At 35.9% G+C, this 18,354-nt stretch overlaps 1 protein-coding gene across 1 annotated transcript; it reads right to left on the minus strand.

Moving 5' to 3' along the window:
• Positions 1-2,445: 2,445 nt before the first annotated feature.
• Positions 2,446-17,605, minus strand: LOC121372046 (transcription initiation factor IIA subunit 1-like). The gene is made up of 9 exons (XM_041498293.1): positions 17,482-17,605; positions 12,461-12,562; positions 10,392-10,503; positions 9,201-9,280; positions 8,305-8,404; positions 7,565-7,734; positions 5,849-5,983; positions 5,385-5,474; positions 2,446-3,785 (listed from the first exon to the last, which is right to left on the minus strand). Exons 1-9 carry the CDS (start codon positions 17,500-17,502, stop codon positions 3,678-3,680), a joined length of 918 nt encoding a protein of 305 aa, XP_041354227.1. The 5' UTR covers positions 17,503-17,605; the 3' UTR covers positions 2,446-3,677.
• Positions 17,606-18,354: the final 749 nt, after the last annotated feature.

An 18,354-nucleotide genomic window follows, 5' to 3' on the forward strand; every position in this document is an offset into this window, starting at 1 on the left:
ATCAGAAATCATTAATGGATTGTGTTGAAGTACAAATGGAATAATTAATTTAAAAACAGAAATATTTGTCTTTGAGAAATAAAAGTCATACATTTGATGTAAAAATAATAATTATTTAATTGATAAGTACAAGAGATCATTAATTCAACATTTCTGACTGATATGCACGTCGGTCTGTCCTCAACAATAGGATAGTACATAAAATATTATTTTATGGCACCAAACAATCATTCATTATAAAGCTACCTAAACATATAAAGGTATAAAATATAGTTAAAAAGCTGATTGTGTATTACAACCAGATGAATGTAGTCGAAGTGGTATTGGGTTAGACATTTTGATTTCTTGTGTTAAGACAGTGAAGTGGTTATATTTATCATGAAAAATTGTCATTTTTCCAATTTATCAAAGAAACATTTATAAGTCTATGTTGCATGATAATGCTGGTTTTACTATCACAACTGATATTAAATAGAGATGGTAAAATGCATATGATCACTTGCCTTAGCTGATCCACCCGCCTATAGTTTAAAGTCCAATAAAATCTTTAAACTATCCTCTTCTGTAAATGGGCAGTATAGAATTAGACAAACCCAAGCTTGCCTTTAAGTGCCAGTTGAACAGACTAAATTGGATCAAATTATAACAATCCTAAACTGAGACAAATGGCCTCATTGATATTTACATTTTTATGCAGTGAAGTAAAATGTATAAACAGCCTACTACTACACATGAATTGTTCAAAAGATCATTTGTGCAAATTATAACATGTCTTCTTGCCTTTTGTGACATACTTTTATGAAGATGCATCAAGTGTTGTCATTAAAAAAAAAAAAGAGGATACAGAATGCAAGACGCATATTTCCTGTGACCGTGATGCTGAAGTTTAACTCCAGTATTCACAGGCTTCATCTCATCAGCACGCATATCATCTAATGAAATGTGTCACTGAATATGTCATGAAGTAACCAGGCTATTTTTACTTCAAGAAAACTCCCGACTTTATGGCAATCACAAAGAGCAGTCTATCCATGACTTCTGAAGATAAATAAGAGCTGACATCTATAACCAAGTTCAATGATAGACTATCCTGAAAAACACAATTCATTTCATTCACAGCTTCGAACTATAGGGAATGAAAATAATTAGAGAATTTAAATTAATTTGATGGAAAGTTTATGAAAAGTAATTCATATCAACCTCATTTTTTTTACACAATAAGAGAATTGTACACTTTTGGATATCCCTAAATTGTGTGACCCTGGGCAGCTGCCGGTAGCCCTTCCTCCTTGAACATCAAAGATGCAAGCATCGAAATAGTGCCTGGTTACCATAAATTACCAGCCTGGTAACCTACAGGTTACATGTTTATCAAGTTAACAATCTCCATTACAATCCCTTCACAAAAATGCTGATACTTGGTTATTCATTCATATCACTGTTCTTGTTATACCGATACTGATCGGTTTGTAAATCATATTTAAACAGCACACAATCAAATTTAGGTTTTGGTATTTTTGTTATAAAAACATGATAAGAATCTCTCAACTTTCGTGACATGTGGAAACTTCCTGGTTACCTGAATGACTGTACAACTTATTCTAAGCCTGCAGATAACAACTATTTACAAAGGCTATAACTAGCAAATAGAAAAAAGTGCCTTGTTTTCACGTCTAACTGTAGAAGAACCTATATTAAATATCCTGATTTTCTTTTTACAGCCCTGCAAGCATCGAAATAGTGCCTGGTTACCATAAATTACCAGCCTGGTAACCTACAGGTTACATGTTTATCAAGTTAACAATCTCCATTACAATCCCTTCACAAAAATGCTGATACTTGGTTATTCATTCATATCACTGTTCTTGTTATACCGATACTGATCGGTTTGTAAATCATATTTAAACAGCACACAATCAAATTTAGGTTTTGGTATTTTTGTTATAAAAACATGATAAGAATCTCTCAACTTTCGTGACATGTGGAAACTTCCTGGTTACCTGAATGACTGTACAACTTATTCTAAGCCTGCAGATAACAACTATTTACAAAGGCTATAACTAGCAAATAGAAAAAAGTGCCTTGTTTTCACGTCTAACTGTAGAAGAACCTATATTAAATATCCTGATTTTCTTTTTACAGCCCTTCCACCAATTGTTTAAGGCTAGGTATGGCTATGCTTAAACCTTCAACGTAAAATTCTGGCAGTGACTATCTACATCAAGAAACATTTTAGTTATCATCACCAGCCTCGGTGGTGTCATGGTTAAGCCTTCGGATACAAGGCTTGTAGGTACAGGGTTCGCAGCCCTGTACTGGTTCCCACCCAGAGCGAGTTTTAATGACTCAATGAGTAGGTGTAAGACCACTTGGCACTACACCCTTTTTCGCTCACTAACCACTAACCCTCTGTCCTGGGTCCTGGACAGACAGCCCAGATAGCTGAGGTGTGTGCCCAGGACAAAGTGCTTGAACCTTAATTGGATATAAGCATGAAAATAAGTTGAAATGAAATGAAAGTTTTAGAGATCATTACACAATTTTATAACATTAAACAGTAACTGCTGATCAATTTTCAACCGACTAAAAATGTCCTTGACCAAAACAAAATGTTCCCTATGCATGAAGACCATTAGTTACCAACTGCAATCAGTGCACGCAATTGACATGGTGATTAACCCAGTCAAATCCTTAAAGAGTGATCCAGTCAGTTACTTTAACAAAAGCTAATAATACAGAACTGAAGATACTGTAGTAGTTAATACATGGACGGGTGACAACAATCACGCCATAATATGCTTAACATACTAAGGCCCTTATAAAAAAACAAAAGGGATGGCAGGAAACAGAGCAAGTCCAGCCAGATGTTTATCAACGCATGTGAACTATTTTGACCGATTCTGCAAGTGGTCATTTGGTTTAACATGAAGTGCAAAAACCAGTCTAGCTGACATTTTTCTGTTTAGTTTGGCTGAACTTAGCCCAGTACTTGCAAAATGAAACCTAAAGGTTAACTTTATAATACAGTAAAGTTAAAACCAGTCCAAAATGTTTTGCGAAGTTGTAATCACATATCAGGATATGAAAATTACATATGGGTTTTTTCCCCAACTATTTCAATTTTATCAAATTTATTGAAAATTTTGACTAAGAAAACAAAATGACCATGAATTAACTCCCTTGAATAGTGACATAATTTGTGCGATTTCCTCCCCCTCCCACCCATCCATTGTGTAGTATATGTCTTGAATATTATCAACTGTCACAAATGAATGACATTAAAGTTTTGAAAATTTAGCATAGGTTATTTTGCAAGATGCTTTGCCATGCTAATGTGAAAGCAAAAGTACGACTAACACTTTTTACTCATTATTGGAATTATACAGTAAAATAGATTTAAGCAATAAAGCTCATTGTTAACAAATGTATTATAAAGTTAACCTTCTATACTGTTCATATGTACATATTACAAATGGCAAACAATATTTGTGTTGGCAATCCAAATTTTTTTACATTTCTTTGGCATGCACAGAGGTAATGCTTTTAAAGTTTTATGATTACAGGTTTCAGTCATACAGACAATGTGACAGTATAACAAATGACTTAGTCTTGTCGTGAGCTATGTACACTCTGGAAATGTCTGTACAAATATACACATCATCGGACTAGGTGTTGTGTTACCACTCAGAATCTCCCGTCGCTTTCTGGAATACATAATCACGCCCGTTGAGATTCATTATTCCATCTTTTAGGTGGAATTTCCATTTGTTTTTATTCCTATGTATCTGAAATGAAATGCATAAAATTAATATTGAAGTCTAAAATAAATATTGTAAACATTATGAATAGTGAGAAAGATCTTTTATCAGGAGCTGCTGTTTTGTGAATAATGCCATTAATGGATAGTAATTACATTTCCCAAACTTCTATTGAATTTCACTGCCACCACAAACAAGGGAAGGGAATGTTTTATTTAACAATGCACTCAACATATTTTATTTACGGTTATATGGCGTCAGACATATGGTTAAGGACCACACACAAATATTGAAAGAGAAAACCCGCTGTCGCCACTTCATGGGCTACTCTTTTCAATTAGCAGCAAGGGATCTTTTATATGCACCATCCCACAGACAGGATAGTACATACCACGGCCTTTGTTACACCAGGTGTGCCACCAAAAACACTACTCTACTGTGATTAGCAACAAACACACTGATATATACACCACATACCACAACCTTTTATACATGGGTTGTGAGGTAATGGTTGGAATGGGAAATAACCCAATGGGTCTTCTGAAAGAGATCGATCCAGTGCCTATCACACCTTACCCAAGCACTCTATTCAATTTTATAGTAAACGTCAGGGCCTCCACAAGTCCAAAATATTGAATTTGAGTACTCAAAGAGTTAAAATTGACCAGGACCCAAGTATCCGACACACTAGATGATAATGAGACAAAGGAATAAAGTAAAATAGTATTATGCATCTTAATTCTAGTGCTGAACATGGATGCCAAATCATGCCATTGCATTGCATTCCACACATTCAACTTTTGTTTTCCCCTCCATGTCTCATAGCCCTATAATGTGACCAGCAGCAAGCATATGGCAAAATGACATTAAAATAATAATAATAATTGAGAGTGCTCTTCCTTGCACAGGTACTGGAATCCTGTGAACGGACTCGAGTCTTGCTAGACTCGGCCCGTGCTCTAGTCCTTGTGGACACTAGTAAAGCAAGGAACATTTTGTTTTCAAAATCTTCATTAGCAATATTTCTAGTCAATTGAAAATTGATTAGCAATTAGTTTAATGTTTTAAAATTGTGTAGTGATCTCTGAAACTTGTGTAGTGAATCGTGATACTGAACAAAATGTTGCCTGTAAAGGTATATTAATTATGATAGTTGAATAAATTTGTTTAACAACACCTTAGTACATTTTTTAAAACTACATCTATTTGATATCCAACATATGGTCATCTAAACAATGGTGCTAAATAGTGAGAGAGAGAGAGAGAGAGAGAGAGAGAGAGAGAGAGAGAGAGAGAGAGAGAGAGAGAGAGAGAGAGAGAGAGAGAAAAAAAAAATCCAGTCGTATATGTGTAGGGTTCTCTTGGTGACCATCATGAGATCTTCTGATCTGTTACATGCATTTTCCAGAGAGGAATGCACACACCATGGCCTTTGATCAGGGATGTAAATCCCATTTAAACATATCAGCTGAAATGATCTTGGAAATAAAGCTATTCACTTGAAGAATCTACAGAGGATGATTGATCCTATAACACGTCATGCTTCAGACTAGTCTCTACAACTGATCTATATTCCTTCTGATAAAACTTAATGAAAATCTAAAGATATGAGAATGTCTAAAATACCTTGTCATACTGACACACAACCACATTGTCTGTATCGAAGAGATCATTGGGATCTTCTTCACTAACATCATCACCACTGTTCAACGGTTCCTAAATACACAACAAAAACACATTAATGAAACAAATCATCAATCTGTTTACAACAGAAAAACATGTTTAAACTTAATAAAAATAAAACATGACTGTTTACAACAGAAAAACAAGTTACTAATCTTCTGACTACCACAGGCGAGATATCTCACTTGACGTCATGCAAGCCGACAACACACTGTATACCACATGCCATTTTATTATTCTAATCAATAAAACAAATTTTCAACCATGCATCTTTAAAATCTGGCTGTCCAACCAGAATTGTAGTAGAATGTTTTAGTTGACAAGGTACCTTTAATGATTTTATAGATATTAATAATTGCACCATTTCTACAGACAGATGGACAGACGAGCAGAACTACAATTTTTACCTCCTCTTGCCCCGCCCCATCTTCATCCTCGTTATTCTCATCATTCTCATCATCATCATTGTCATCATCATTGAACTCATCTTCGGATGAACTCGTGTCACCCGCTCCATCAAACTGGACCAAACCTGGAATATTCTGAGACAAAAAGAAGTACAGTAATTAAACTGTAAAAATCATATAAAATAATTATGATTCTTTTTTAAAGAACAAAAAACGTGATTTTCTGCTGCTTGTTAACATTAGGTAGATTACCCTAAATCAAATCGGTTCATTTCATTAAAGTTTAAAGATTGAAAATGGATGCATTAATGTTAGAAGCCGAAGAAACTAAACAGAATTGAAGTCACATATGATATTATATATCTGGGGTTGTTTTTTTGTTTGTTTTTTTATGTTTGTTTGGGTGTTTGTTTGTTTTTGGGGGGGGGGGTTGGGGGTGATTTGTGTGTGTGTGTGTGTGTGTGTGTGTGTGTGTGTATGTGTGTGGGGTTTTTTTGTTTGGTTTCTGTTTGTTTTTTGTTTTTCTTGGGGTGAGGTGGTGGTGGTGGTGGTGGTGGTGGTGGTGGTGGTGGTGGTGGAACACATGAGGAAAACTGAAGTAATGATATTAAACTTATGTTTGCATTCTTATACTAAACAGAATTTCTAAAACTCAATCAATGATAAAGCACTCGTCTGATGCACAGTCTGTTTATATCAAAGGCTGTTGGCATTTACTATCCTGTCTGTGGGATGGCACATATAAAAGATCCCTTGCTACACTAAAGGAAAAACGTAGCAAGCTTCTTCTTTAAGACTATATGTCAAAATTACTAAATGTCTTCCATCCAAGAGCCAATGCATAATTCAATGTGTTCTAATGGTGTCATTAAATAAAACAAACTAACTTTTTCTCAAACTCAAACAAAATGGTGGTTTTCCTGACCTTAAAAAAACATTTTACGACACCACTAGAGCATTTATTTATTAATCATTGGCTGTTGCATAGAGAACATTTGACAATTGTGACATATATAGTCTTAGTGAAAATCCACTACAATCAGAGAAAGGTTCCACTGAGGTGGTTTGATCCTAACAGCCACATTCCTTGTTCTAGTGCAAGAGGAAAACTGCATCTAGACACAGGTGACAAGTAGGAAGGAAGGAATGTGTTATTTACCGGTACTGACACACTTAACACATAATTATGGATCATACTGATGAGAGGAAACCCACTGTCACCACGCAATGGGCGACTCTTTTCAATTAGCAGCATGCCAAAGACAGGATAGTACATACCAAGGCCTTTGTTATACCATACAAATACAACAGGGCTTCTAGATTATGGTATCCCCACTTCCATGGCCAGTGATATTCAATGTTGGGCTAGTAAATAACTACTATTACCATGCCCGATGGCTAGTGAAAAAGAAAATTGTCAAATATTGCAGTTTAAGTTTATTTTGTAAATATGAATACCCTGTGTGTATCCTAGTATTTTTTAAGCTATATCTCCCTATTTAGGTGACACTGTAAAATTGTATTAACTTAAAGTAAAGAAGAGCTAGTGAATATTTAATTTTTTAAATCAATGATCCCATGGCTAGTGGATTTAAAAAGAATTCTAGAAGCCCTGTACAATAGCCATATTTATGATACCAAGTGCAAACAACAACACTTAGACAAAGATTTTGTACTCTGTGATACTATGCCTTTAAATTGTCACGGATTACTTACTGGGTTATTTGATTGGACCTGTGCACCAGTAATCTGTACATTGCCTGGCTGGACGTTGCTCTGCAGTATTGTTGTCTGGTGTGGAAGTGTGATGGTTGACGTCTGTGGATGTCTCGTCAGTTGGTGCTGCTGCAGCTGCTGGGGCAACACTTGGATGTACTGACCTCCAGCTGGCGGAAAACACAACATAAAATATATTTTACACTTTTTTATAAGATGGTTTACAGTCTTGGATTATGTGAGAGAGCTACGTTTTACCTGTAGGTTGTACTGGGAGAGCATGAGTATATATAAATGACCTAGGTTTTATATTTAAGCAAGCTAGCTTTTATCTGTAGGTTGTAGAGCTATTGGGAGGGCATGACTATTATGTAAACAAGCTATCTGTTACTTGTATGTTGTAAACTTATGTGGAGAGCTCGAGTACATGTAAGAAAGCTTTTACCTGTAGATTGTATAGCTATGAGTAAGGTGTGAGTATATATATCTATATCTATCTATCTATCTATCTATATATAGATATCTATATATAGATATATAGATATATAGGTATATACACACACACACACACATGAAACAGCTATGTTTTACCTTTAGGTTGCAAACTGATGGGTAGTGTGTAAGTACATGTAAGAGAGCTAGTTTCACCTGTAAGTTATAATGCTACGTGGAGAGACAGGTTTACCTGTAGGCTGTCGAGTTATGGGGAGGGTGTGAATATTTTAAAAGCTGGGTTTTACCTGTAGGTTGTAGAGCTATTGTGTTGGCGTTCTGGAGAGCTGCAAACTGCTGCTGGAAGAGACCCTGGGGAAGAGCCATTGTTGCTGTAGCTGCCGCCCCCTAAACAAAACATCACAGTGCATGATTTGAACAGCAAAGTATGGACATTTGTCAACAAAATCCATTGGACACTCCATTCATATGTAAGATCTTACATATAAATGGAGTGTCCAAAATGTTGAGATGTAATAATATGAATATGCTTACTGGTACAACAACATCCAAATCACTAGTTTCCCGACAGGTGTAAGGTGCTTCTATCTAAACTAGGTATTGGGATTTCCACACTAGCTGCTAGAATGTGAACACTCTCAAACAGTTAAAACTTAAAAGTTTGTTTTGTTTAGTAACACTACTAGAGCACATTGGTTTGTTAATCGTCGTCTACTGTATGTCAAACATTTGGTAATTTTGACATGTAGTCTTAGAAAGGAAACACTACCGTATATGCAGAGATATAATAGCACATACCATGATATCCCAGTCATGGTGCACTGGCTGGTACGGCAAATAGCCTAATGGTCTACCGACGGGGATCAATCCCAGACCAACCGCACATCAGATGAGTGCTTTACAACTAACTCTCAGATAGATTCCCTGGTTCAAAGCCACTCACTGAATGTTGATTTATCTGCTACATACACCAGGGAAATAATCAGTCATCCATGTCTGTTACAGACAACAATCCTATCTGGAACTTGCCAAAGCTCACTTCAGAGAAACTGCTAATTTAAGTTTTGTCAAGCTTAAACTTACTGACATGTAAGAGGTCTACCCATAAAAAATTATCTTTTGATGACTACCTTTATTAATAGAGATTTAGAGTGTATAGTATAATTGTTAAACAAATCCTCACCATGTCTTGACCAACACTGGTCATCTGCAGAGTGGGCAGCTGTAAGGACTGATGCATTTGGTGTGGTGTACCGGTCATCACTGAAAATAACAATTACAAGAAATTTTACATTATACACCGTACAAATGATGAATAATTGACAGAATAAAAGAAAGAAAGAATAATTAATGAATGAATGGACAGACAGACAGATGAATAAGCAGGAACAAAACCTTTAGCTGGTATGTTGCAATCCAAATGAGAGTTTCAACAGTGTCAGTTGGTACATCTTTTCTATTGTCCATTTGCATGAAAAAAGAACCAATGAATCGGCATGTAATTCTACACTGAATAAAGTTAAAATTCATATAAAAACATTATTACATTTTAAACACATACCAACTCAAATAACATTTTTTGAAAAAAAAATTCATTATAAATAAAACAGTTTCTTTATAAATTACCATCAAATTGGATAGGTTAAATCTTCTTTTTTGATACAGGTATGAAGGCAATTGATGGAACAGCCAAGGGAAAGCATGTGCAGCTATACATTTACTCTCTGTACTGCATTATTGACTGCTTCACAAATAATGCAGATGAAGCGGTGTACCTTGGCTGTTCTAGTATTTTGTCTAAAACCCTTTATAAAGGGCAGGATTTAGCTCAGTCGGTTGAGTGTTCGCTTGAGCTACTTGAGCTGCTCGAGTCGCAGGATCAAACCACCTCGGTGGATCTATTCAACTGATAGGGTTTTTTCTCGTTCCAACCAGTGCACCATAACTGGTCAAAGGCTGGGGTATGTGCTTTCCTGTCTGTGGGAATGTGCATATAAAAGATCCCTTGATGACTACATGTCAAAATTATTAAATGTTTGACATCCAATAGAATGCGCTCAAGTGGTGTCACTAAACAAAACAAACTTTCAACCGTTTAGTAAAAATAAGATTTAATCTATATAATTTGGTGATAATTTAAAAAACCTTTTTATTTACTCAAGTTGATAATAATATGCTGTTATATGAATTTTAGCATTATTTAGTTTATCGTTTCCCTTTTGACACAAACAGATTTATATATTTGAACTATTACTGTCCAAACAAAAAATGGCAGTGAAACAAAAGATGATGCATTTCCAGGTTTCCGTAGTCACACAGATCGTGTGGGACTGTATGTGTCCTGTATTTGGCTTCTACTACATATTCGTCTCACCAGCATGTGGTTGTTGCTGAAGAAGTGTAAACTGGTGTTTTTGAAGAATGGCTTCCTGTTCATTGATCACTGGATCCAACGCCTTCGAGGCATGCAGCTTAGTCTCCCACAGCTGAAACATACAAAACATACAGCTGAATCCTACAAAATAGACAGCTGAATCTTACAAAATCTACAGCTGAATCCTACAAAACATATAGCTGAATCCTACAAAAGCTATAGCTGAAACATACAAAATCTACAGGTGACATTTATTTGTCTACAAAATTGACAGTAACAAAGAAACAAAATGTCCAACATATAGGGACAAATTTACAAAGCCTGTTTAAGACTATGTGCAACTACATACATTTACAATGCTTAAACATCTGTCTTTAAGAAAAACAGGCTTCGTAAATTCACCCCATGATATACAGTTAAAACCTACACAATCTACAGCTATAACAAAATCTATAACAAAAACTAAAACTTTCAGAACCTACAGCTGAAACAGGAAAGGAATATGTGTTTACCGACACCTCAGTACATTTTCAACTATATCTATGCAGTGTCTAACATAATATTATTTTAACACTTGATCTGGAAAAAAACATGCTGTCATTGCATGTATGTCAGTCTTGACCATAACCAAAATCAAAGTGAGCTGAAGATCACTCTCCTGAAATGCTGCTAGGCGAGCAATCACATGAAGTTTCAATTAAAATGTATTAAATATTTTATTGCAAGTTTGTCGCTCTCCTAAAACTTTCAGGGGAGTGTGCAGCACTCGAACTTAATGACGGCGAACTTAATTGCTGTCGGTCAGGGGATTGACTGATGGCAGTGTCTCGTCGATGGATAAAAATTATTGTTGTCAGTTGATTCTTATATTTGTTGCCAAAGTTACAAGTTTAAAATTGCCAAAAACAAAAAAGGCTCAAAATTGCCGTCGGTAAGGATTTTGCCTCTGGCATAAACATTTCAAAATTGCTGTAGGTAACAAATTCTCAAGTTTGAGCCCTGGAGGGTGGATGGGAGCATGAGTGATCACTCGCTTTTCTGGGGTCATGCTCTCCCAATAACACCTCTTTTTTTCCCCATTACTTTTATATTTGGCTGTCGCCCCATAACATGACTCACATATAGTGAGGGAGCCCCACTTCCAATATAAAACTCTGGCCACACCAATTACATTTAATATACCAGTAATGGAGCACTGATTGAGATTAGACAACATGAATTCTGTGTAATTAACTGGCTCACCTACCATAAACATTTTCAGTGAACTGTGATGAACATACATAGTTGCAACTACAAAAACAGTTTCAATGACCTAGGATTTATAGTTTGTGAGAAACTCATCTAAACGTTCAACTTCAAAGTTAAACTTATGCATAAGTGTAAGCCGACACTGCCACCAACATCAGAAAAGTAATAGCTATATAGCGCCTTTCTACTTTAGGAGAGACAAAAAACGGAGTCAACTGAGGGCGTTTGATCTTACAACTCATCACACCTCACACATCAAGTGAATATTCTGCTACTGTGCTACATTGCACCCTTAAAGGATGGGAGACAAACTAGAGTTAGGTAATAGTTAAACAAGAATTTTGAGAGTACTGCTAAAGCAATACATGACCCAAACAGGTTTCTTATCCACCAAGTTTAATGACCATAACTCTATGAAAAGTCAAACTTGATTTCTAACAGTACATGATAAAGCTATATACAAAATTTCAACTCAATATCTCGAGTCATAGGTAAAAAAAATAAAAAAATATAGAAAACTAATTTTCATATGTCGTAGGTTCAAAGGTCATAACTCTAAAAAATATGTAAATCTCCATGAAAATATGTAAATCTCCATGAATGTCAAACTTGATCAGTAATAATAGATGATAAAGCTTACTATCTTGAGGTATTGCGGAAAAAACATCCGGAAAACTATATGTGGGACAGACTTAAGGACAGACAGACAAAAGGACGGAGACGAAACTCATATAGTCCCCTCCAGCTGGCCCAGTAGGGAACTAATGAAGCAGTGTTAAAACGTTCACAGTACAGTATATAAGCATGTATATAAGCACTACCTGCTTCAACTCCACTAACACCTGCTCATCAACACCTTCATCCAAGAATGCTTCCTTAACATTGTTTATCACGTCTTCTACTACAGTCTTGTACAGTGGGCCCTACAATATAAAAAGAGTTCACATTATCACGTGTACAGTCTTGTACAGTGGGCCCTACAATATAAAAACAGTTTACATTATCACGTGTACAGTCTTGTACAGTAGGCCCTACAACATAAAAACAGTTTATATTATCACATGTACAGTCTTGTACAGTGGGCCCTACAACATAAAAACAGTTTATATTATCACATGTACAGTCATGTACAGTCTTGTACAGTGGGCCCTACAACATAAAAACAGTTTACATTATCACATGTACAGTCTTGTACAGTGGGCCCTACAACATAAAAACAGTTTACATTATCACGTGTACAGTCTTGTACAGTGGGCCCTACAACATAAAAACAGTTTATATTATCACATGTACAGTCTTGTACAGTGGGCCCTACAACATAAAAACAGTTTATATTATCACATGTACAGTCATGTACAGTCTTGTACAGTGGGCCCTACAATATAAAAACATTTTATATTATCACATTTAATACTAGTCTTGTACAAGTTCTTAAAGATCTTGAAATATAAACACTTTTTCACATTATCACATAAATAACAAAAATTAGTAAAACATTTACCAACAGTGAACATTACAAGTTTACAATGTACGTACATATCATTTCATTCATACTTATTTTTGTGCTTATATCCAATCAAGGTTCAAGCACGCTGTCCTGGAAACACACCTCAGCTATCGGTATAGCAGTCGGTATAGTGGCCTTACACCTACCCATTGAATCATCAAAGTTCGCTATGGCTGGGTGTCGGTATCAGGCTGCGAACCCAGTATCTACCAGCCTTATGTCCGCTGGCTAACCACGACACCACTGAGGCCAGTTATGTTAAATTCACATGTATTAAAACTGTAGCAGTACTTGTTACAGGTAACGATGTAATCAATCAGAAAACCGTGCAACACTGCTGATCCTAATGGCACCACTCAATGGTCAATCAAGATAAGGAGGACAGGATACTATTTTGTCTACCAAATGGGACATCTGCATTTTATTGGATGTAGACCTGCATTTACAGAGGTAAGTCATATGAGCCATGTTTTTCATTCTTAATTCTTTAAGGGCTGCCAATTTGGCAGGTATGTGATGTATGAATTAATTATATTACAGAGATAGTGTTGTATGTATACGATACATTAAATTGTAGCTACTTGACATTATAACTATGATAAAAACAGAAGTACAGTCAAACCTGTGCTAGTGGCCACCTGTATTCAGCGGTCACCTGCCTTAAGCGGCCATTTCGTTCCCTCCCAAACGATTTATAATGTAAATGCACCTGTCCAACGTGGCCAGTGGCCACCCAAATCGGATCCCAAATTGTTAAAATACCTGTATTAAGCAGCCACAGTAAATGTTTACTATTATATAAAAGGGATATTTAACAACAGCGATAAAGTGCAGCAAATAACCGATCTTCACACCTTCAGGAATACTAGTACCCATTCAGTCCCAACATCTCTACTGTGTATGACAATGGAATGCATTTAATTGCCTCTGGGCAGGCTATGCTTGACATTTGTAGGTTCACTTACTATGACAATACACCGCATGATGTAGAAATTAAATAATTAAATGGAAAGAGAAAACAAACTTGTTGGCAACAGTTAATTTAATACATTCCACTTGCAGTTTTTGCTGAAGGAGGCGACATGACAAAAGTTTATTTATAGTAAACTCTGAAGCACACATCCGTTAATTAGCAGTACAGATGCTAAAACAAGAAACAACAAATGTTTTAAAGACTATAATTATGTCGCAACCTGTCTTAAGCGGCCTTGTGCGACTGCTTAAGACAGGTTTGACTGTAGTTTGCTTTGTTTAATGACACCATTAGAACACGTTGATTTATTAATTATCGGCTACTGGGTGTCAAACATTTGGTAATTCTGACATATAATCTTAAGAGAGGAAACCTGCTACATTTTTCCACTAGTAGCAAGGGATCTTTATATACACAGACAGGATAGCACATACAAAGGTCTTTGATAAACCAGTTATGGTTCACTGGCTGGAGCGAGGATAGTCCAGACCAAGCATACGTCCGGCGAGTGTTTCACCACCAAGCTACATCCTGCCCCTACAAGGATAATGCACCTTAAGATGCCTGCTTAAAACAGGATTGACTGAACATCAGAACAAGCAAGAAACAGTCATGTACCATTGTAACCAATCAACGATTACAATTGAAAATCGATTGGTTTGGCTCTACCAATGTGATGATCGATTATAAAAATCTGTAAGTGACTATGGGTGAAAATGTTAACTGTAATTGTTCCTCCAGGGCCTGTACTTATAAAACTTTTAGTCCCGAATCAATCTCTAATGACGTCACATGCTTACAATTTGTATGGCATTGTCAGACATTAGTGTATCTATTAAGAGTCTCGAGTCTGGACTCCAAAAGTTTTATAAGCACCAGGCCAGGTTGGATGATGGAATTGATGCAAGTATGTTATATCGATATTTGTTTTCATGTGTACATAAAGGATGGATATTAAATAGTGATTGAACATAAGATTTGCTATTTTTAAGTCTACCCAATGAATACAATGATGAGGGATGTGTTCGATTCTAGTTCTCATTGCTGCGTACACGGACACGCTTTATATTGGATGTGGTGCTGTTTTGCATAGAGTAACATTACACAGTAAGTCGTTAGGCGAGCAGCATTGTACATGCTTATATAGAGTCAAGGCTTGAACTTAAAAATTGCCATGGGTGGAAGAGCCCACCAATGGCAATTTTGACCCTGCTCACAGTAATTTTTTAAAAAGCTGTATGTAGATATATTTCAAATGTATAAATGTTATATATTGGCAGATAATGTACACCAGGAGTATATATTTGGCCATTGTTAAGGAGTTTTACCGACAGCACTTTTGTCACGACCTACATAAATATATACCTTAATGACAGCAATTACCGTTGTTGCCGTATTAAGTTTTGAGCCCTGTATATAGTTTTTTAATGGGATAGTACATTCCCTGAAGGAAGTGTTTTTTTAAAATAAGAATAGTGGTACAATAACTAAATTTTGACCCCTGCATTTTTGTACAGCATCTTATTAACAGCTATTTCTTAGAAACAACAGGGATTGTAGTTGCACAACACACCTGGTTCTCACCACTAGGGATATTTGGAAAAAATATAAGTCCAGTAAAGCAACTGCATTAGAAGCCATCCAATATTTTGAACTGATGGAGGCCCTAATGAAAGTTTGTTTTGTTTAACGACACCACTAGAGTGCATTGATTAAATAATCATCGGCTATTGGATGCCACACATTTGGTCATTCTGATACGTAGTCATCAGAGAAACCCGCTATATGTTTCCTAAATGCAGCAAAGGATCTTTTATAAGCACTTTCCCCACAGACAGGATAGCACACACCATAGCCTTTGATATATCAGTCGTGGTGCACTGGCTGGAACGAGAAATAGCCCAATGGGCCCATCGACTGGGATCAATCCCAAACCAACCGCACATCAAGCGAGTACTTTACCACTGGGCTACGTCCCGCCTGGCCCTAATGAAGTCCGTCCCATCATCCTACAAAAATGTTTTCTGTAAATAGCCTATTGTCCGAACCAAATTGTTAACAACTACAAAAAATTACTCTCCTACCTTTAATTGCCGTTAGATTTCCTCTAAAGTTTTTCCAGACACAAATCGCAAAAAAACACAATAGAAATATACAGATTTCACACACGAGTGCAACAATGTCGCCGATATAGTCTTTGCTGAGATTGCATAGGACAAAATACATGCAGTTTTCTGCCGTCTGCCATGTTACTTGTTTATGGAATACTCTTCAAGAGGGGTGAAAGCCTCCAAAGTATGTGACACAATTAATATGAAATCAATGATCTCTAGTGGTATCATTAAAAAAATAATAATAATAATAATTAAAAAATAATAATAAATAATATGACGTCATCATGTTTGCTTTTATATCATAACATGTTATGACGTTATTAGATTAAGTCCTATCCTTTCACCCCTTTTGAAGAATATTAAAAAAAAAGTCAAAATGGCAGCTGGATCAAATTACATGCTTTTTCCGTATGCGCTCTCAGCGAAGTCTATAGGTGACATAGTTATCATCTGGTATGTGGAATCTGTGTCATTGTAATGTTTTTTTCAAGATTTCTGTCTGGACAAACTTTGGAGGAAATCTAACGGCAATTAAAGGTAGGAGAGTAATTTTTCGTAGTTGTTAACAATTTAGTTCGGACAATAAATTCTGACATTTTAAACAGTAGTTTTCTTACTATAAAATATCAAAATATTAAACAAATATGTAAATTAATTTCCACGATTTTAGGGTAAGCCATTTTTTTACCATGTGGCACAAACCCTGCTAATTCATATCAATGTTTGTAAAAATGAAGAAAATCTGTTTCTTTTTTGCTCAGTATATCAGTTTATTACTGCAAACTCCATAATTGACTTAAGTTTTGATAATTACAGATAATTATGGGATTAGCCATGTGGACATTGGACACAGTATAATTACTATAAAGGGTTAATGGTTTAAGCTAAGTGGGGCGTCGAGTTCGGAGCCAGCTTAAATCAATCATGTTCATTGTTTTATACACCATTTCTGCTTTGATAAAAATGTGTAGAAGACCTTTAATGACCATAGGGAAAATAGCTATTTGTGTTAAAATATTTAAAAATCACAGTGACGTGGATAAAAATTAACAGTGTTTTGGTTACACCACAAAATTATATGAAGTGCGTGCTGTGCGGTCAGCAGTCTACGATTTTGAACAACAGAATTTGAACTTTAGGGGCAAAAAAATAATAATCCTACTACGCCGTCAACATTAATGTGTTGACATAAACGAGTAAACTGTAAATATATAATCTGTATTCTTTATAACCTATCAAATAACTCACCACAGAATTAGAAGTTGCCATATTTTGAAATCAAATGATGGCAAACTACTAATAAACCTTGCACAGATTTCTCCAGCAAGTGGGCTTCGTGGAAGCCAACGTGCTCTGCCACTGTCTGTCTTTTATACCCAATAATAAACCCTACAGCAGTATAGGGGGGTCTGTGTATTGCTCAAATTGATATACTTCCGAGGAATTGATAAAATCGCGCGAGAAGACACGAACATTTACGAGATGTCAATATGACATTTGACACGCATGTGTTCATATTTTTGAGGAAGTGTTGTCGCTTCCAATCATGTAACTTGCATTTACGGGTTATTTCTATGACAAAACAATCGGCTAGCAGCATGGCAAATTATCCAATAGGTCAAAATATGTATTCACAAACAGATGTCAATAAATAGCAAAATAATAACAATAGTATACGTGACATCGGGATCGGCCATCCAAAGACTAGTTTAAAAACTTTATTGGTCTAAAAATAAGTGTTACGGCCGTCGTGTATATAACCTTGAACAAAGACTTATTCTACTTTAAGTTGTTCGACCTCTCTAATGACATTGGCACTTGTTAAATATTGTTACCAGTATATAAATTATAATTATGCAAGGATATTGTATCCATTGTAACATGTCTTGTTTTTGTTTGGGTTTTTTTGTTATTGTGCATGTCTGTATAATTCATATATTAGAATCTATATGGAAATAAATGATTGATTGATTGATTAATTGATTGCATCGGTACTGATACCTGGCTAAATATAGGCTACGGCCGCCAGGTATATAGCCAGGCCTTCGTTACTGGGGTATATACACGGCAAAAAGCGGCGAATGGATACATGTTTGATGCTGACCATGTGATACTGGAACC

Source organism: Gigantopelta aegis, chromosome 4 (genome assembly GCF_016097555.1).
Source record: "Gigantopelta aegis isolate Gae_Host chromosome 4, Gae_host_genome, whole genome shotgun sequence".
NCBI lineage: Eukaryota > Metazoa > Mollusca > Gastropoda > Neomphalida > Peltospiridae > Gigantopelta > Gigantopelta aegis.

Coding starts and splice junctions, on each gene's coding strand:
- LOC121372046 (XM_041498293.1), bottom strand. CDS start 17,502: ATGGCAACTTCTAATTCTGTG. Junction 10,504..12,460: donor TGTTAGTGGAGTTGAAGCAG/GTAGTGCTTATA, acceptor TGTATGTTTCAG/CTGTGGGAGACTAAGCTGCA. Junction 8,405..9,200: donor CCAGTGTTGGTCAAGACATG/GTGAGGATTTGT, acceptor TGTTTTGTTTAG/GGGGCGGCAGCTACAGCAAC.